Raw genomic sequence first — 21,047 nt, 5'->3', positions numbered from 1 at the left:
TTCGGGAAAAAGGAAGAGCGGGCCTGTGTGTCCTCCTTGGAGGACAGCTTGCAATTTTGAATTTTTCACTTCCCCTCTTTACTGGAAACAGAGCAGGATCCTCAGCGGTTAATAATTGTTCTTTTTATCCAAACATGTGTCCTTGTTTTATGCAGGTCTAGCTGGAATCGGTCTGGACCTGTAACCCTTAAGTTCTGGCCAAGGAGGAAATAAACAGTTTAATGTAAAAAAGAAGTCATCAGTTCCATGACCTTTAACTCTGTAGGGATTCCCTTTTCATTTTCAGATCAAACAGAAGACAATAAAAGCCGGCTGCTTCATGCCTTGAAATAAGAGTAACACTGAATTTTACCTGGACTTCGTGTTCAAAGGGCTACATTTTGTTACATAATTAATTCAAAAACCTCTTTGATATCCAGAGCAATTATGGAAAATTAAGAATGAGTTTAAGTGTTTTCTAGTATGGGTTTGCAATGTGTGTGTGTGTGTGTGTGTGTGTGTGTGTGTGTGCGCGCAGGCGCATGTGTGTGAGACAGAGAGAGGGAGGGAAGAACAGAGCCTAGTGCATTCTTTGCTTCTCTGAGTTTTGGTTTTCTCTCCTATAAAATAAAAGCAATACCGTACCCCTCAAGCTTGCACAAGGAGAAGTGAAATCATGTATATGATTTACACAAAGTGTCCAGTAATTCCCTAGTCTGATACAACTCAAGTAAGAGGAACTAACATTTCCCAGACACCACGTTTGTGCCAGGCAGATCAAAGATGAGGAGGGACATTAAAGGGATTTCTGGGCCACACTCCCCTTGCGTTCACCGCACCTCTCTTTCAGTCAGGGACCAAGATCTGGGGTTGAGGCTGCCTTTATCTCAGCACATGCTGAGCCTTGTGGGTCTAGCCTGGGAACTCCCCTCTATACATTGATTATTATGCAAAAATGTGAAATGGATCTCAATCAAATGACTTGTGCCCCAAAGTTTGTTTATTTGATTTTTAAGCAAAAAACATGTGTAAGTGGGGACCACCTGAAAATTAAGAGAGTTGTTTTTTGGGTTTTTTTTTTTTTAAGATTTTATTTATTTGATAGAGAGAGCAGGAGGAAGGGGCAGGGGGAGAAGCAGACTCCCCGCTGAGCAGGGAGCCTGACATGGGATGTGATCCCAGGACCCCAGGATCCTGACTTGAGCTGAAGGCAGATGCTTAACTGACTGAGCCACCCAGGCACCCCAGGGACCACCTGAATTTAGACGTCTGATTGTTCCCTCCTCTGTGATTTCTGAGTGTTCCAAGCAGGGGCACAACCCTGGGGGGGTGCTCCTGGCGTCTGGTGGGTGGGACCAGGGGCTCCGCTAACCACCCTCCAGTGCCTCCAAGATGGCCCCACAACAGAATTATCTGGCCCAAAATGCCAATAGTGCTAAAGGCTGAGCAACTCTGGTCTATATAGACATTTGGATATAAGTTTGGCTATAAATTAAATTTTGGCAAAATCTGGATAATTTTTATACTCTAACCTTTCACACAGTAATACCATGTCCATTTTTCCATGTCCATAAAAATTCAAAATGTCCAGGGGTGCCTGGGTGGCTCCGTTGGTTAAGTGCCCAACTCTTGATTTCAACTCAGGTCATAATCTCAGGGTCATAAGATAGAGCCCCACATCAGGCTGTGTGCTGGGCGTGGAGCCTGTGTAAGATTCTCTCCCTCTCTCTCTGCCCCTCCCCTCTTGTGCCCTCTCTCTCAAAAAACAAAAAAAAAAAATTTCCATGAAATGGTGGACTGTGTCATACTGTGTTTAGCTGCTCTCCGTTGTTGGAAAGTTAAGTTGTTTTCTTGTAGAAAGATAGTATTATTACAAATATTTGTAACCTGCATTTTTGTATACTGTCCCATTATTTTCTTAGGATGAATCCTGAAATGAGATTGCTTAGTAGAAAGGAATAGAAAGGCATCATTAGCTGATACTCACACCAGCAGAACAGGAGCACACCTTTTGCCTACCACCTCACTAGCACTGGGCTTTCCCATCTGTTGGAGTCTGCAGTGTTTTTGTGGCGCCCAGGTCTGGCCAGACTCCGTATTCAGGGGTGGCCTGGCTAGGATGGGGTGGAGGTCCTGGCCCTGTGTCTGTTGGGGACTTTGGGCACCTGTTAGGGCAGAATTCTCATTATACCTATAGTTACCAGGGATTTTCATCATCTCTGTTTACTGCAGGCTCCAGACACATCAGTCAGGCCGCGGCCAAAGTTGACGTCGAATTTGATTATGATGGGCCCCTGATGAAGACTGAAGTCCCCGGGCCGCGCTCTCGGGTGAGTTGAGCACACTTGAGTGGTGTTCTTAAGAATGGAATGAAAGGCGTCCATGAAGCAAGAACACAGTGACGCTTGGAGACCTGTGTCCTTAGCTGCTTTCAGAGAGTTCACCGCTAGAGATCCGGGTCATTAAACTAGCCCATCCGGCCATAACAAGTGAAAGAGGCCTTCTCAGAGGAGATGTATCCCTTGTCTGTTGTCACAGTAATGCTGTGTCACGATCACAGGGTCCCAGTAGCATACAGATGGCTTATGCATCTGGGGTTAACTGGGAGTTAGCTAGGCTGCTCTGCTGAGCCCATCTACATGCCTGGGGGATCACTGGCCACTGGTTGATCTAAGCTGAGCTTGTCTATATCACTGCAGTGACTTGGCTCTGCTCCGTGTGTCTCTCTCATCCTCCGGCAAGCTGGGTGGGCTTGTCCTCGTGGCAATGGCAGAGGAGAGCACGTAATGGGTCTCTTTAAGATCTAGGCCCCACGTTGGTTTACCATCACTCCCACCTCATCCTCTTGGCCAGAGGAAGTCAGATGGCTTGCTTTGAGTCCAGAGTGAAGGTCTGGGGCAGAACATCCAGCCAAGGTGGAAGAACATGGCAGTGCTAGATGGCACAGAGCAGGGACAGCAAAGGCCCTTGATCTTGACCTTGAGGATAAAAAGGAAGAGTTCACCAAAGGAGTGTGTTATCCCGTGTAGACGAGGGCAGTGCAATGTGGAGAGGCATGCAGGGTGACAGGAGATGGCGTACGAGACACGCTGGGTGGCTCCGAATCCCTGGGGTAGATGTTACCGGGTGAGACGGAAGAGGCACAAGATGAGTCTGAGGAGGGAGGGTCGCGCCTCCCCTCAAAGATGCTACCCAACCTGCATGTTACCCATTTCAGGGGGGCGGGGTGGATTTTCATTTCACAGTGGCGAAGTACCTGGGATGATTTTTTTTATATCCTTGTAATTAATATTAGTTTCTATTGCTATGTGGAAATATATAATTTCATGACACTAGTTGCTGAAGTTGATTCTACGTTGGATTATTTTTAGAGATTTAATCTGTGTAGTAGTAAAGCAACTAGTTCCCAATTCACAATCTATAATTCCCAGTTTCTGTGTAGACTTGGACAGGTGGTTTTTGGAGGGTTCCCATTATAATGACACATGGTTCTTTGATGTGCAAGTTTATGTTTTCAGTTGATTTTTATTTTTTCGAACAGGGTGTTAAAGCCTCTTTTTTCCTAGTGGAAAGGGAACCAGGGCGCCTGTGTGGCTCAGTCCCTTAAGCGTTTGACTCTTGAGCTCAGCTCAGGACTTGATCTCAGGGTCACTGGCTGTGGACCCTACTTTAAAACAAAGGAACCTACGCTTTTACGAGCACTATTACATAAACACCTTTAGCTTAAACATTTTTGTTGAATATTTTATTTTACTTTATTGTTACCCTCCCAAGTTTCTGAATCTCTGTTGCACTGGTAATATAACTGGCAGGAACAGTTTCTGCCAACCATTGGTATGAAGCAATTTTTAAATAATTATAATATTGCTAACTAATTAACTATGAAGTTATTGGCACAAGGGTGGGGGGAAGCCCCAGGACTTGAAGCTTCTTTGGCAAGAGTGTGTCCCTTGCCGTAATGCTTTTGCTCTTCTTGCCTGCAGGAGTTAATGAAACAGCTGAATATAATTCAGGTAAGTGAGCTTGAGCAAGCATTCCCTGCACTCCTCGTCCGTTACGACTTCACTGAGGGACGCAACCATTAGGCGGCGCCATCTCTTAAAAAAAAAAAAAAAAGCAAATGTCTTAGTTCTAAACCTACCCCCCTTCCCCAAATTTCCCTTATGATTTCCTTTTTTGACTTATTTGTTATTTATGTGTTATTTAGTTTCCACATTTTGGGGAACTCCCCAAATTTCTTTCTGTTACTGATTTCCAGTTTCATTCTTTTGGGTTGGGAAACATACTTTGCGTGATTTCAGTCCTTTTCAGTTTTACTGAGGCTTTTGTATGGTCTATCCTGGGAAATGTTCCACACGCATTTAAGGAGAATTTGTGCTCTACCACTGTGGGGTAGAGCATTTCGTAAGCGTTTGTGGGATCTGTAGGTATAAGCGTTTGTGGGATCTGTTGCTTTGGAGCATTGTTCAAGTCTTAACTTCCTTGTTAATCTTCTACCCGGTATTTCTATCCTCTATTGAAAGCCACTATTAGAGCTGTAGCTCTTCTCTGATATTTTTCTTCAGTTATGCCCATTTTTGCTTTATGTACTTTGGGGCTCTGTTATCAGGTGCTTACATGTTTGTAATTGTATCTTTTTACTGGACTTCACGTCTAGAAACATTTTTTGTTTGTTTTGCAGTTGATTTTGCCCGATTAATATAAAGCATTTCAGTGTTCTTAGGATTGCTGTTAAGAATCATGTATCTTCTTCCATTCTTTTACCTACAACCTCTTTGTATCCTTGAACTGAAAATATGTCTCACGGAGGCAGCATCTTTTTATCCAGTCTGATAGTTTCTGATTTTTTGTTTGGGTTGTTTAATGCACAGTTAATCTTATTATTGATATTCTTATATCTTCCATTTTACTCCTTGTTCTCTCTCTCTCTCTCTCTATATATATATATATATATCCTTGTCTCATATATATATATATATATGTATACACACACACACACACACACACACACACACATATATATTGCTTTAAGTGGGTATCTTTTAGTGGGCCACTTTCATTTCTTTCATAATTACTACACATTTTTTAGTTTTCGTCATGGTTCCTCTAAGGCTTACCACCGTCTTAACATCAGAATCTTCTTCAGATTTATTTCTGAACCTTTTGTTGTTGTAATATATAAAATACATACAGAAAAATTCATAAAGTACAAAATTACAGCTTAGTAAACTGCTATAGAGCAAGCCATACATGTAAGCACCCACAGATACCCTCTGTGTGACCATCGAATGGGCAGGACATGGTTTACTTCTCCAGTTCACGTTCACCCCGAAAGATGGAGAATCTAGGAGATTGTAGTGACCCTGAATCAGTCTCTGCTTTCCCCAAGAATGCAGAGGCTGTGCACTTTTTCTGCAATTATGAGGAGAGCCGAGGCAATTACCTGGTCGATGTGGATGGCAACCGGATGCTGGACCTGTACTCCCAGATTTCCTCTGTCCCCATAGGTAAGAGCTGGGAAATCTGCCCTCATATGTGGGACCTCCTCTCTCTGTTAGTCATGGTGATCCAGACTTTAATACTCCTTCCGGTACCCACATCCCTGTGTGCCGCCAGACACTTCCCTTAAGGGCAGAAAAAAGCAGCAAGTAATTAGTAGGAGTTCTGTTATAGGAACTTTTTGTATCTTTTCTTCTCTCATCGACTCTTCCTTGAAATCCCACAGGGTGAGTAGGTACGAACACCCCCATTTTGTAGATAGATAAGCAAAGCTCAGAGAGGTGACATGGCTTGCAGAAGAAGCATGGCCAAAACGTGGGCTTAGGTCTGTGGGACCCTAGCCTTTAATGTCAGCTGCCTTAGGTTAGGTTTCATAGAAGAGCCTGAGGCAGGGGTTCTGTGCAAGTTGCTTTTCACAGGCACACTCTCGGGAGACAGGGAGGAGAGGGAAAGGCTAAGAAGGATGAGGTTTCAGCCAGAGACTAGCCATAGCCTGATCCCACAGGGGGCTCTGGGGTATGGCTTGCACCCCAGAGTTAATCCCAGAGAGCATCAGAGAAGCTGGCCTTTTTGAACACCAGTGCCACTTGGTTGCCAGCAGGAAGGACTTGGCTCATCTCTTGGGCAAAGGACCAGGGCAGTTTTCTAGAGAAAGAGATGACTGAAGCTGTTACCAGCCCCCCACAGGCAGCTGGGAGAGGGGTGGCCTGCCCAGTCAGGGTGAGCAGTGGGGTCACCGGCAGTGTGTGCCTCACCACGCTTACCTCCGGGGCATACAGAGCGTGTCTCACTGCTGGAGGAGGTCGCGGAGGACAGTGGGATGGGTAGGGCTGACTCAGACATGCAGGTCACTGCTGCACTCAGTGGTCTGTGGGCTCAGCATCTCGTCTAGTGAAGCCTGTCCCTTTGTGCACGATGCCAGTCCCTATTTATTTCCCATTAAGATGCAATTAGACAGTAAGGTGACTCATTCCTTTTGGGAAGCCCGTCATTCAGACACACTGGCCTCTGAAGGCATTTCGGGTTCTTTGATTTACATAACGCTGTCCACATTCTGGATGGGAGTGAAAGGGCCCGGTCTGGAGTTCTTAGGGTCAAATTCTACCTCTACCGTGTAACCACCAGAGGCCGCAGGCCCTTCTCTTCCCAGCTAACTCCCCATCCTCCTGCCTCCAGCCCCCCTGGGCCTCCCTCAGTTCTCATCCCCAGCCAGCCAACAAGTATGTTGGGGCGTGGGGGATCAGGCCAGCAGAAGTTGAGAAAGCACAGGGAGTTCTGAAAGGTCTTCTCTGGGAGCCTTTTCTCCCTTATCTGTAGTCTTTGAGATGACTTTTTCTAACTGGTAACTGCTGAGAATTTGCCACAGGCCTGGCATATTACACACCTTCCGCACTATCCCATTAGACCTCCACCACAGTCCTGTAACTGCCGGTCTTACAACGCCACCTCCAGCTTACCCGCGGGGGCCGGGTTTCAAAACGTCACAGAGTTTGTCCCACATGTCCAGGGAGTCCAAGGATTTGAAGCAAAGGCCCTCTGCCTCCTAAGCTTACTGGTGTGACGGCAGCCTCACAGACGGCTGCCCGGTCCTGCCCTGGCCTGCAGGGCAGAGTCCCACAGCATTTAAAAGCCCAGGCGTGGATTTGTCCGATCAGAGGGACCAGCTTTGCTCTTGTCTCTCGCTCTGAAGTCGATGAGACAAGCCACATCTGTGGTTTAATAAGATTTTCCTGAACTGGCTTATCTACTGAGGCGGCAAAGTCATAAACACCCAGGCAGTGTGATAAAGAACCAGAGCCGAAAGACCTCTGGCTAAAATGCAGTTGGAAAAAACCCACAGAGTGCTCCTTCCTTGAATAACAACCACCCTGCAGCCTTGGGCCCAACACGCCTGCGAGTAGGCGGCCTGTGAGAGGGCGAGGAGGCTGCTCACAGCTCTGTCCCCTTGGGCCCCCAGATCACCACCCCCCAACACACAGACACACACCAGCCCACCCTCCTCCAAGCAGGCGGTGAAACCACCAGGCTCTTCAGGTCCGTTCACTCTTTGATGCCGCAGAGGAGGACGTCTCCCCAGGGTGGCACCAGGGCCTCACCACCCTTCTGAACTTGCTAGCCTCCCGCAGAGCCGAGCGGGCCCCAGGCCCTGAGCCTTAGGTGGACCTCTCACCACAGTGGTGCAAGTCTCCTTTCCAAGTGAGTGCATTTAAGGGCTCCTGGCTGGCTCAGCCTGTGGAGCATGGGACCCTCGATCTCAGGGTTGTAGGTTCAAGCCCCACATTGGGTGTAGAGATTACTTAAAAAAAAAAAAATAAAATCTTAAAAATTTTTTTTTAAAAAAGTGCATTTAAACTAAAAATGAATTGTCTTAACAAAAATAGACAAGGTATGCGTGGTAAAAATTCTGATAGTCGGAGACCAGGAATTTCCTTCCAGGGTCTGTTTCCTGCAGCGAGATCCACCGGCTGGTCTCTCTCTCCTGCAGCAGTGCTGGGCTCCCGCCTATGTTGCTGGATCTCCACGTCATTCATTCATTCAGCTACTCTCTACTGAGGGCAGCACTTGGCCACTGCCTCGGAGGGGCTTCCTATCTGGTCTTCTGACCTCTGTGGCCCCCACAGACTTGGCCTTCCCGTGGGAGCCATTGCCAGGATTGGGAACGATGAACAGAAACCAGAAGTACAGGCCTCGAACCCGGGACACTCTGGCTCCGGGTTCTGTGTGGCGTCCTCCGTCCTCTGTGATAAAAGACCCCCGTGCCTGAGCATCTGCTTTGTACGGGGGACTTTCTGTTCATTATGGACCCTGATGGGTGTCGGTTTGCTTTCAAGCCGGGAGACTCCGGAGCGTCACAGTTAAATGCGCGTGCATTGCTCATTGTACGCGTGGGTAGGGTGAATTCATAGAAGACCAGTTGCTGAGTCCAAGGGTACCTAGTTCCTATCCTGCAACCTCAGGCTCAGCTTGGACAGTCGATGCAGTGAAACTCTGGGGCACAGCCTGCATGAAGGAGCAGGGGGCGTGGGTCAGGAGGTGCGGGCCTCACCATTCGCTTGCTCAGTCCCTGAGCAAACCTGTGTTGTGACTGGACCCCAGTGGCCCCGGGGAGGGAGGTAAGCGCCGCATCTGCAGTTTGTCACACTGGCCTGGGGGACGACTCCCAGCCCCGGTCCTGACGTGGGCCTTCACCTCGCATTCATTGTCCCATCTGTGTGACTAGCCTAGGAGGGCTCAGACCCGAGCCTCGGGATCAGCTAGAGAATTTGGAAAGATCTCTGGCAGCAGCCCAAGTGATCCTGAGCCCCGAGATCTGGCTGGGCCCCAGGAATGGATCTTGTCTGCCAGGGACAACAAGGCCCTTTGTGAAGTGAGTGGCAGGTTGGAAAGGAAGTGGGGGTGGCTGTGAGGTGGGGGGACCCTGGGCACCCTGCAGCCCTCTAACCAGGACTCTAACTGTGCCCTCTCTCCCCAGGCTACAGCCACCCTGCTCTCCTGAAGCTGATCCAACAACCTCAAAACGCGGTGAGTCCCCGGTGATGCGGTGTTCGTGGTGATCCTGAGTGTCCCTGGGCAGCCTTCCTTTGGAAACAGCCCATTCATTCATTCATCCTTCCTTCCTTCATTCATTCATTCCACAAATATTTATTGTACGCTAGGCACCTGGAATGCCTTGGCGAGCGAAACCACAGAGCCCCGCTCCCACATAAGCGTTGGATTGCATCCATATTCAGTGCTACAGAACGAGGCAAACAGTACCGTGTCGGCACGAAACAATGATGCTGGCAATAGTGGTCGACATTTCTCGAGTGTGAAATGTGTGCCAAACACTGCGTTCAGCACTTCACAGCGGCAGTGTTGACAGGTCTATGAGGCAGGGCCCGCTGTCATCCCCATCCTACGGATGAGGACACTGAGACCCAGAGAGGTTAAGTATTTGTCCAAGGTTGCACAGCTGGAGGAGATGCTGGGGAAAAAATCCACAGGGCCTGGGCTTTTCGGGGATCGAGGGGGCTGTGGGTCAGGGCAGCCTTCCAGGGCAGTGACTGAAAGAGAAGCAGGTGCTGCCAGGGCCCCCCGCAGGGGTGGGGGAAGGGAGAGCAGCTATGAGGACGAGGAGTGAAAGAGGACAGGTGGCCAGAGCCCAGCCGCAGGGACCTGGCAGCGTGCAGACTTAGGGCCCGCGCAGGCCAGATGTCAGTCTCAGCACCTGTGCTGGCTGGAGAGGCACTTCTCTGCGGGGAAGCTGTCCTGGGCACCGTAGGACGTTCAGAGACGCTGCCGGCCTCCCCCGCTCCATGGCAGGAGTGTCCCTGTCTTCGGCTGTGAGAACCAAATGTGCCCACAGACACTGCCGTGTGGGCCCTGGCGGGTAGAGGTGCCCCAGATTATCTTCTTAATTGTTCCCGCCGTGCACGGTCCAGTGAGAATGCCACCACGTTGCCTACTGCTGCTGTGGCCAGTTACCACCAGCTTCAAGGCTGACCACAACACCTGTGTATCGTGGCACAGATTTTATGGGCCTGGAATCTGGCGGGCTCAGCTAGGGCCTCGCAAAGCAGACATCAGCTCTTAGCTGGAGGCTGGGGGGCGGGATCTGCTTTTGCTCCTTCGGGTTGTGGCTTTCTGCAGTCCTTCTGTCCTCAACCCAGCCATAGCTGGGCCAGTTCTCTCTCTGCTTGCCTTCCGTTTCTACTCTTAACAAAGGGCTCATGTGGTTGCATTTAGCCCGCCTGGAAAATCCAGAACGTTCTCCCTATCTAAGCAGATCCAGAACCTTAATTGCATCTGCAAAGTCCCTTTTGCTGCATGATGCCTTCCCGCTGCGGGATGGGAAGAGGGTGTGGCATCGTCTTGGAGGCCAAGGTAGCACCTACGATACCCCTGCCGTAGGTGCCCCCGTACCGTGCAGACATCTGTGCTTTCCTCGTGCCCCAGGGAGGAGGTTTCCCACCCCCGCTGAGAACGTGGGACTCGCATTTGCCCCCGCAGCATGCCCCCGGCCAGGCTCTGTCCCCTCCTGTCTAACGACACAAGTGCGCTTCTCCACTCTGTACGGCCACGTAGGTGGGGTCTTGCAGTGGGTGTCATTATTGTGCCTGACTTGTTTCCCTCCAAGTCCGGCTGCGGGTTGGTCCTTGTGTGTAGCCACAGGTCGGCCGTGTCCAGGGCTTTATCGCCTTCCCCCGTGTGTGTCCACTGCAATGAACGGGCCGTCCTACGGCTGCTGGGCCGCCGGATCGTTCCCCCTGAAGAAGCCGGGAACATTGGAGCATGTTTGCCTTGCTGCCGGCCACCGCTGTCATGGCCCTGCTGCCGGCCCGTCTGTCCCAACAGCAGCGTGTGAGTTCCGGTTGCTCCACATCCTCACCCACACCCAGTGTCCCTGCAGGGCTTTCATTCTGCTCAGTGACACGGGGAGTGTGACTTCCAAAGAGAGATCTGAGCCAGGCCGAGGAGGAGGGGCGGGCAGGTGCTTTGGGAACCGACTCCCAGGGCTTGAAGTCTTGTCTCTTTTAACCCAGAGTTGAAGGTAACAGGAAGGAAGTGCATGTCCCCCCTTAGAGATGGCTCTGCCCTGCAGGCAGGGGCTCCGGGACACGTCCACCCCTGCTTGTCGCCAAGCTCCGGGGCCCCTGGAGCGGAAATGGGCGGCCCCTGAAGGTGCCTGGCAAAGCCCGTTTGGGAGGCTCCGTGGGGATGTTTACATTCAAAGCCTGGCTTTGTTTCGAAACGTTGTGCAGATCCCAGATGCCTCGGCAGTTGGTGCTGAAAAAAATGTGTCAACAAACATGTCACACACATTTGCGGTGTCAGCTGCCTCCGGAGGCAGAATCATCCCTGAAAACACGTGATTTCAGGGGATGCCCTGCCCCCACCCATCTCTGCGGGGAACCCGGGAGACTTGGCTTCATTGTCCTTCCTTCCGCCCACTTCTTGCCTCTCACCCCTCACTCTGTCAGGACCAACCCTGACCTCACATGTCCCCAGCAGCCCCTCTCCACCAGCTCCCCCCACCCCAGCAGGCCCATGTTCACCTCCTCCAGGCTGTGCCCCGCACTGAACTCTTTCCCATACCCCCTGCCTCTGGCGTTGCACCCCAGCTCCCCTACTTTGGATGCAAAGCCCTTGGTGGTCTGACTCCTGCTTCTTTAGCCTTACTTCTTGACTTTTGTTCAATCATCAGTTACTGATTGAATCCCTCCTGCGTGCTGGGCGCTGTTCTGGGTGCTGGTGAGGTCCCGGTCGGCGTCCGTCTGGACCTCAGTCTGTGCTGACATTGCCCTGCAGAAGTCTGGGTTCGGCCAAGTGAAAGGAGCCCCCAGCACAGTCTTAGAGAAGTGGAACTGCCATTGGCTCAGTTGGGGTGGGGAAGCAGGGGGGCACCTGGGGCACCAGGGTCGGGGGGGCCACTGGCTGACACGCTGGGTCTTCAAGTTCTTGGCTGGAGATGCACTCAGCTGGTGACTATGCTCCTTTGCCCGTCAAGGGCAGATTCTTACCAGGCCATTGAAGTCCTACGAAGGGGCCAATCCACCCCTTTGTACCCTAACCGCATCACCCTCAAATTCCAGTATCATTACTTCATGTGGCGGCAGAAAACAAAGCCGCGGCCCCTGGATCCACTTTCTGGGTTCCAGTTCCAACTTCCACGTCACCATGGCCATGGTCAGTGCACAGTCATGGGAGCGGCACCTGGGAGTGCTGAGCTGCTCCGCGCAGACACATCCCTCCGCCGTGACCCCCGGGCCTGTCTGCCTGACCGGTCATGTTGACTGAGCTGCTGCCGCATCACACGCTCAGCAGTCTCACTGGCCCCTTGCAGGCACCAAGGTGGATAAGGACTCTGAAGACCAGAGAGGTTTAGCCTGTGCCTCAGGTTGCACAGCCACTTAAACCAAAGCCCATTCTGTTCACACTGCACTTTACGACTGCTGAGTCTGACGGCAAGGTTCTAGAAACCTATCCTCATTTGATTCTGCTACCCAGTGTCCCAGATAATCTTCTGTTCTTAATGTCACGCTTTGTTGAACAAGAACACCACCCCCACATCCTCCCTGGTCCCAGATAGGCAGTCAAGCTGCCAGCGAGCGCGGCTGTCCCCTCCGTGAGCTGCTCCCCCCACTACCAGCCACGGAAGCTCGCCTCAACCCTGATCTCACCATGTGCTTGATTTCTTAGGAGCCCCATGAACAGCTCAGAGCTAAAAGAAAATGCCCCTCAAAGGGCATTACAGGCCAGCCCAGGTCTCCGGGTTGCGCCACACAAACTTGTATCCTGTATTAACATTTTTGGGTGAAGTCTGCCTTCAGTGTCTGGCAAAGGATGGAAGCCTGATCTGAGTCGTGCTTCTGCCCCTTCCTGTCTGTGTGATTTGCAGCAGGTTGCTTGACCCCTCTGGTCCTCAGTTTTCCCAACACTACAGTGAGGAGGGCTAACATCCCCCGCTAGACTCACCCATGTGGTCACAAAGCAGAAAAAATAACAGGAAAAAAAATAATAACGGAATCTGCCCCTATTTCTGGCAGTCCAGGCTGAATCCCGAGGCCACCAGGAGGCCTCCCTCTCCAGCGATGGTGCCATGTGGATTCACGCTGAGATTATGGCACTGATGGTGTCTGAGAGAGGAACCTGAGAGTCCCCAGGCCCTGTCATTCCCCCGGCTTTTAAATAGGCGATGCGACAACACACTAGCTTCAGATGTACAGACGAGGTGCAGACAGCTCTCACCTGCCTTTTACCACGTTCTCCCAGTGCCAACGCCTCCCTCCCTCCCCACGGCACCACATCAAACGAAGAAATTAACATGGGCACATGATGTAGTGCGGACGTCATTCAGATAATGTCCAATAATGTCCCTATTTTGCTTCGAGGATCCCATCCAGGACGCCACGTTGCACTTAGCCCAATCCCTTTTTAAAACCCAAATCCACCTCCTGGCAACCTTGCTGTTTCCCCATTGTGCAGGCCCTCCCTGGACCCTTCCCCACCCCCTGCCCAGGGCACTCTGGACTTCCGGGGGGAGAGGGCTCTAGGCTTCCTCTATCCGAGCACACAGCCTCGTCCTGCATGATTGAAATTTCTCCCATGGTCGGCGTCTTTCCAGAATTGAATGCTGTCCTTTATCCTCACTTTAAAGCAAGTCTCTGCAGACCAGCCTGTGGGGAGATTTGGGACCCTTGCCCTGGCATGTGCCTCCAACCCCCGCTGCATGGCAGCTAGTGGGCACACCTCTGTTTCGAAGCCATCTGGCAGGGAGGGGCTGGTTCTCTTCAAGAAGGCAGCCCCCTGAGTGTGGGGCTATCCCTTGGGCCAGAAGCTGTTTTAAAAGAATTTAAAAGTCCAGACACAAGACACTTAGGTGCCCAGATACTTCCCCAGCCCATGTGCAGTCCGTCCTCCGCAGCCCCTGGTCACCGCATGCTGCTGTGTATCCCCCTGGTTTTGCCTTTTCCAGAATGTCCTATGGAGGGGACCATGCGGTGCGTACCTCCCTGATTCTGGGATCTCTCGCTCAGCACCGTCACTTTGAGACTCTTCTGTGTCCCTCCGTGTTAGGGCGCGTTGTCGGTAGATGGTTCCTTCTAGGGCTGAGCGGATTCCCATGGCGTGCAGGTATCGCTCGACTTTCCCTACCCCAGCCGAGGGATGTGTGGGTCCTTTCCAGGTTTTGGCAAATAAACATAAGAGCCACCCAGCACATGCACGTACGCTCAGGTCTTTGTGCGGACGAGCACTTTCGTTTCACTTAGGTAAATACCTAGGAGAAGCTGCCGGTTGACGGCGCGCGTGTGTTTCCAGCATTATAGGAAAGGGCCACGCTGCCTCCAAACGTGGCTGCACCCGGGTACGTTCCCACCAGCTGTGAATGAGGGTCCTAGTGGCTCTGCACCCTTGCCCAGTACTCGCTAGTGTCCGCTCTGGTTTTTAGCCATGATGATGGGTGGGTTTTAAAAATCATGATAGTTAATTATAAAATCGTAAAATTGTGATTTAATTATAATTCACAGGAAGTTAGCAAAAAATAGTATGCAGCGTACCTCCTCCTGGCTTCCCCCAATGGTAGCATCTTCTAGAACTACAGTGCAATATTACAACCAGGAAATATGACGGTATCTTTTTACACCTAGAGTGATCCTAGTGGATTTCTCCAGAAGTGGGCTGTTCCCAGCACCTAGCGAACACCGATCCAAACACACCCGCTGTGAGAAGCTCTCAGTTGGTCTCTGGTCGGCAGGGAGCAGGGTCAGGGCTGAGAAGTCACTGGCTGTCTCCTGCCTTTTTGCAGAGCACATTCATCAACAGACCTGCCCTTGGAATCCTTCCTCCAGAGAACTTCGTGGAGAAGCTGCGGGAGTCCTTGCTCTCGGTGAGTTCTCGGGAACTGCCCACCCCTGCTGGGACCTGCCTCTGGCTTCCAGCCCCACTGGGGGGCGGTTCCATCTCTTTCAGGGGGTACCAGCAGCGGGAGGAGAGGATCGAGAGCTACCCCCTTTGAGGATGGGGTGTGTCTACTTCAGTCTTGCTCTTATGCTGGTTTTTTTCATGAGGAGCATTTTCAATTTTCCTTTTAAAGAAAAGAAGGGATCCCCGTGTACATGAAAAAGGAAGCAGGGGTAATTAGTATTTGTTCAGAGTTTTGCATATTATTCACCCCTCCCCGACATTTCAGTTTTAGTAGTTACAACAATTAAAGTCATTCTTTTTTTTTAAAGATTTTGTTTATTTATTTGACACAGAGTAAGAGAGATTACAAGCAGGGAGAAAGAGAGGGGAGAAGCAGGCTCCCCACTGAGCAGAGAGCCCGATGCAGGGCTCGATGCCAGGACCCTGAGATCATGACCTGAGCCAAAGGCAGAGGCTTAACCTACTGAGCCACCCAGGCGCCCCAATTACAGTCATTCTGAACCTCAGCTTCCCACTTGTAAAATGTGGGCATCTAAGGGGATGGCGGGTACACTGGGCAGTATGGTCTGGACTTTTCTTTGTGGCTTTTTCGTCCCTGCCCTCCAGCTTCCAGGCTTTCCTGTTCCCTTTCTCCCAGTCCTGCTAAGCTTGGGACGTTCCTGGATCCCTCCCAGCACCCCCACAGCCCCCAGTGCCCAGCTGGGGCCCCTGCGGAGGCTCAGCACCAGCTAGGGCCAGTGGGACTCTCTGGAGCCAAGACCACAACTGTTTCTCTCCCTGCAGGTGGCTCCCAAAGGGATGTCCCAGCTTATCACCATGTCCTGCGGCTCCTGCTCCAACGAAAATGCCTTTAAGACAATCTTCATGTGGTACCGGGTGAGGTTTGGGGCATGAGCGTTTGCACGCGCATGTGCACACCCACGCGTGCACACACAGGCTCCCCAGTCTGCAGCCACACACTCACCCCTGTCCATGCCGGAGTCCTGACCGGCAGTGCCCACGACTAAAATCCGGAGAGGGCCACTGCCTGGACAGGGCTTCCCAAGCATCCTGCGGGGGTGGGGGGGGTGGGGACACCCGACTTACCCGATGTCGCTGCGCCGGTTTTCCTTGGCATCACATGCCCCATCTCAGCAGCTCTCCGGCGTTGCTGGCAACACAGTGACGCTCCTGTGTGTTCCGCCCCTCCTGCTGCTGCAAGCTCAATGCACAGTCTCGCTTGATAGTGCAGAGGGGGGCCAGTCAGCGTATGTATCAGCCGGGAGAAAGCCCTCGCTAGGGACCCCAACAGAACGTGGGTCTGCGTACAACGGGGAAGGCCCTCCTTCCCCGGAGAGTCTCTGAGATTTCGTCTGTTGTGTGTTGTCAGAACAAGGAGAGGGGTCAGACGGGTTTCTCCAAAGAGGAGCTGGAGACGTGCATGATTAACCAGGTGAGCACAGCGCGCCCTTCTGCCCCGCCCTCCGGCTCGTGCGGCTCACAGACCCTGGCCCCTTCGGGGAGGAGGCATCCCACGCAGCTCGGCACCTGTAACACAATCCCACACCCAGACTAGGCAGCTTACACAACAGAGTATGTGCCCACAGTTCAGGAGGCTGGAGTCCAAGGTCAAGGTCAGTTCCATTCCCTGGGCTAGGCCCTCTGCATGGCCTGTGGACGGTGCCTTCTCACCATGTCCTCACATGTCCAGGAGAGAGCAGGCACTCTGGGATCTCTTCCTCTAAGGGCACTGACGCCATCTCCAGGGCCCATCCCTATGATCTCATCCGACCCTGATCACCTCCCAAAGGTCCTTCCTCCAAACACCATCATATTTCGGGGAGGTGGGGTGAAGGTTTCCACATGGATATTTGGGAGGGACACAGACATCACATCCCTACCAAGGGGTTCCCAAGCATTCCCCCTCCCTGGTCCATTCCTCTGGTGTCAAGACTGAAGGGCACCCTTCCTGACCGGCACGCATCAGTTTCCCAGGACAGAACTGGACTGTCTGAGGAGCCTTTAATATACTCACCAGAATTATCCAGAATGTCAGCACAGAGGCACATACGAGGGAGTTCACCCCATTGGAGGTTATAGTCTTGATAACCAGGAGAGACTGAGAACCAGCTATATAGATGGGGAAGGGGGAATGGAACCCTCGTGGTCCACAGAGGTGCCAAGGAGGCCGGTGTCGGAGGTGAGGGGTGAGCGTAGGGGCACAGGGAGAACCAGGAGGATAGATCTAGATCGCAAGCTCCCAGCCAGCTTCAGCCAGAGCAGGCCTGCCCTCTTCCATTCAGTGACTTAGACAGAAGGGTCTGCTGCTATTACAAAAAACAAAAAAACAGGAGCCACTGAATTCAATGACCCCCTGCATACGTCCGCACGATTCTGCAGAAACAGTCACAAAGGGTTTCTCTCGGCCTGGAGACACACGTGCTGTAATTTAGTGAGAACAGTGGAAGGTAAATTGCACAGACCCTGTGCTGTCAACCATGTAAGTAAATACACAGGAGATTACTGGAAGGAATCCCGCTAATATGTTTACAGTGGGTTGCCTCTGGGTGGTAAGATTGTTTTAATTTCTTTTCATGCTTCCTTAAATTTTTCTCCCCGCATCCACCTCTTTCTCTGTGTTCACACCAACCTCCATAAACTTAAGCACTTCCTTTTTCCTTCTGGCCGTCTTTATAATAAACAGTGGGTCATGCCTCCCCCCTTCTCACCTGACCCCCACGGACATCCTGTTCCGTCACACTTGTAGGTCCCGTTGCTCATGTTTAGTGGCGGCATCAGGGGACAATTAAGGAAAGTGACAGGAAGGGTATTCCAGAGTTTGGGGGACGGGAAAGGAGGGTTAGTGCTCTTCCCCAGGGCTGTCAGGGACCCCGAGGAGATCAGCCGGCCCGAGAAAATGTGATGTGAGCCTCCCAGCCACTCTGGGCCCCCAGTAGTCTGCCTAAAGCAGCTGGAAAAGTATCTGGCCTGGTTGGAAATGAGACCACTGTGCCATCCACGTGGGAGTTCCTGCGTCCCTCCGGAGCACGGGCAGCATCCTCATAGGAAGAGGCTGCCACTCTGGCCCCAGCCCACAGACCCCTTCCAAAAGCCCAGAGACTTGCAGGTAGATGCCCTGCCCAGCCTTGTATCCCGGGAGATGTCTGGCCCACCAGAGCAGTGGAAGCCAGAGCAGTCTGGTCACAGTATGAGCTCAAAACTCTTAAGCCCCAGCAGCCTATGGCAGGTGTTGGGCCCTGGGGCAACGTGTCTGCCCAGCCTTTAGGCCTTAGCCACCTGCAGTGACCACGGGAGGAAAATGGGCCCAGATGATGCAGAACTTGTAAGAAGCCAGAAGTTTAGACAGTTACATGAAATCTCTTGATTGAAAACATTTTTACTTGAGCGTCTGTGGGCCGGGTGTAGACCTTGGGACTTCACTTCGTCTTCACTTGGTCCTGAGAGTGGACTCGGGTTCTTCTGACAAACATGTGTGTTCTTCTAGGCGCGCGGGTCAACAGTACGATCCCCCAGCCCTAAGATTGTGACTGACCACCACTGTTTTCTGGTCCTAGGCCCCCGGCTGCCCCGAGTACAGCATCCTCTCGTTCATGGGCGCGTTCCATGGGAGGACCATGGGTAAGGAGGGCCCGGGGTGAGCCCCTGGTGGCAGTTAGACTGTGATTAACAGCAGCAGCCGCAGTTTTCACGTATATCTCACCTTGGCCGTTTTCATGTAGCATCTCACTAACTCCACGCTGTTCTCTGCAGAGTGGGAACTGTTAGTCCCACTTTGCAGATGTGGAGATCAGGGCCTGGCAAGGAAGGAACATGCCAGGGCCCGACAGTGGCACAGCCGGGATTCAAACCCTGACTCCGTGCCTGCGTGCCTTCAGAGTTTGTGCGGAATCTGCAGTGAATCAGGAAGGAAAGCGTGCCTGCGCGCGCACACACACACACACACAAACACACACACACGGGTTCTGCTTCAGCATCAGGGTATCACAGGAACTCCAGGCAGCAGGCCTCCCTGGGGGTTGGAAGACATGACCTGAATTGCCCATGATCTGCTTTTCGAAGACTGTTCCTCCTACTTCCCCAAGCCCAACCACCTTGTGTTTTGCTGGCCTAGGATGCTTAGCGACCACGCACTCCAAAGCTATTCACAAGATCGACATCCCTTCCTTCGACTGGCCCATTGCACCGTTCCCACGGCTGAAATACCCTTTGGAAGATTTTGTGAAAGAGAACCAGCAGGAAGAAGCCCGCTGTCTCGAAGAGGTAACACTGCCCCGTCTCCTTCCCCTTGGGGAGGGGCACGCAGAGTTTGCCTGGGACCTGCGTGGTGGTCCCTGGGAGGGATGTGGGGACTGAGAGGCCTTGTGTCCCACATGTTCTGAACCGGGAAAAGGAACGGGACACCTTGATTTTGTCTCCTGGCATCCATCACCCTGTTTCCAGTACTGATTTCTTTTTTTTTTTTTTTTTTTTTTTTTTTTTAAAGATTTTATTTATTTATTTGACAGAGAGAAATCACAAGTAGACAGAGAGGCAGGCAGAGAGAAAGAGAGGGAAGCAGGCTCCCTGCTGAGCAGAGAGCCCGATGCGGGACTCGATCCCAGGACCCTGAGATCATGACCCGAGCCGAAGGCAGCGGCTTAACCCACTGAGCCACCCAGGCGCCCCCAGTACTGATTTCTGGTACCATTTAAGTTTCTTTGGGGGTAAGCTTCGCTGACTCCGGAACAAGAGAGGCTTTATGAGGATACGGGGCAGCCCACCGAAAAAGTGGACACCTAGGACCCTGTTGTCTACCACTTTTCAGCCCGCTCCCAAGTCTCCTAGGGCTGCTCTGGGGTTGCAGCGAGGGGTAGGGGAGGGACAGCCCTGATGCCACGTCTCTGCCATAACCAGCAGCCCTCCCTTCGATCTGTTCTGCGTATTATGTTCCGTGTTAGACTCTGGAAGGAGTCTTTGCTGGGGAAAAGACACTGGAAAGTCTTCATGCTTGGAATCTGAGCTCAAATGAGGCTGGTTTGAGGCAGCTTTGCCCCTTAGACATGTCATCCTTTTCGATCAGTTAATGATTAACATGGACTGCGTGTGAAGCAAGGTGCTAGGTGCTAGGTACTTCGCGGTAAAGAAAAGTGACGGGAATGGAGTCTAGTACAGCCCCATGCAACAGAAATATTTAGCTACGTATGTAATGGGAGTTTTTCTAGAAATCACCATTTTTTAAACAAATACATATCTGAGATTCTGCACAGAAAGGACTCTCCTACCAGTATCATGCTGACGATGCAGTGGCCGTAGCATCGTACTTGCGGTGGGGGCAGCAACTCTTTCCCATATGCCGGGCCTGTGCTGGGTGGTCTCATTCAGTCCCTCTGTGGCCCGAGTCCTTAGTTTCTCCCCTGCAGGTGCTAGCACCAGGCCCAAGTAGGACGCATCCCCGCCCACACGAGCGGCTCTGAATGGCTGCCGCCATCTTCGCCGGAAGTACACGTGAACACGTGTCTGGCATCATTTCCGGGGGAAGGGGAGACCACCTGCCCATCCACGGACGCTGCCCTACTAGGCAGCCATTGTTGCTTGCCCCCCGGGAATGCAGGTAGAAGATCTGATTGTGAAATACCGGAAAAAGAAGAAGACGGTGGCAGGGATCATCGTGGAGCCCATCCAGTCAGAGGGCGGGGACAACCACGCGTCTGACGACTTCTTCCGGAAGCTGAGAGACATCTCCAGGAAGGTCAGTGCATGGCGTGGGGGCCAGTCGGGGCCATGGGCCCTCTCCAGCTGGTTTCCAGAGCAAAGAGTTAGCTCTGGAGGCCTCGAGCATGTCCAGATGGTCAGAGGCTGCCTGGCGGCCTCGCAGGTAGGGGCATTGGAGGCAGGGGCTAGGTTAGGAGTTTGTCCCTAAAATCTCACTGCAGAACCAGCCTCCACCCCGCCACGTTAGTCAGGGACTTGCCCAATCCAGGGATGCCTGGGAAGGCCTTAGCCTCCTGTTCTCTCTGCAGACCCCACCTCATCTCTCAGCCTAGTATGATCCACACTCCATAGACACAAAGCGAGCAGACTCTAGACTAATATCCCGTGTTTACTTTAATACCTCGTGCACGTGCAACTGGCACATCCAGCCAGTAAGACAGGAGCTGCTCTAAACACGTATACAGTAACTGGCG

General features: G+C 52.1%; 1 protein-coding gene across 2 annotated transcripts in view; it reads left to right on the top strand.

The window, feature by feature from the left end:
- ABAT (4-aminobutyrate aminotransferase) overlaps positions 1-21,047 on the top strand; it is an 81,549-nt gene that overhangs the window by 52,365 nt on the left and 8,137 nt on the right. For both annotated transcript variants that reach the window (XM_032326670.1, XM_032326671.1), the window contains exons 3-12: positions 2,212-2,309; positions 3,963-3,992; positions 5,369-5,486; positions 8,951-9,000; positions 14,765-14,845; positions 15,667-15,759; positions 16,253-16,315; positions 18,438-18,501; positions 18,995-19,143; positions 20,474-20,611. In XM_032326670.1, the coding sequence (XP_032182561.1) occupies positions 2,212-2,309; positions 3,963-3,992; positions 5,369-5,486; positions 8,951-9,000; positions 14,765-14,845; positions 15,667-15,759; positions 16,253-16,315; positions 18,438-18,501; positions 18,995-19,143; positions 20,474-20,611 (884 nt within the window). The remainder of the gene's footprint in view (positions 1-2,211; positions 2,310-3,962; positions 3,993-5,368; positions 5,487-8,950; positions 9,001-14,764; positions 14,846-15,666; positions 15,760-16,252; positions 16,316-18,437; positions 18,502-18,994; positions 19,144-20,473; positions 20,612-21,047) is intronic.

Source organism: Mustela erminea, chromosome 20 (assembly GCF_009829155.1).
Source record: "Mustela erminea isolate mMusErm1 chromosome 20, mMusErm1.Pri, whole genome shotgun sequence".
Classification (NCBI taxonomy): domain Eukaryota; kingdom Metazoa; phylum Chordata; class Mammalia; order Carnivora; family Mustelidae; genus Mustela; species Mustela erminea.
This window is presented reverse-complemented; position numbering and strand designations above follow the sequence as displayed.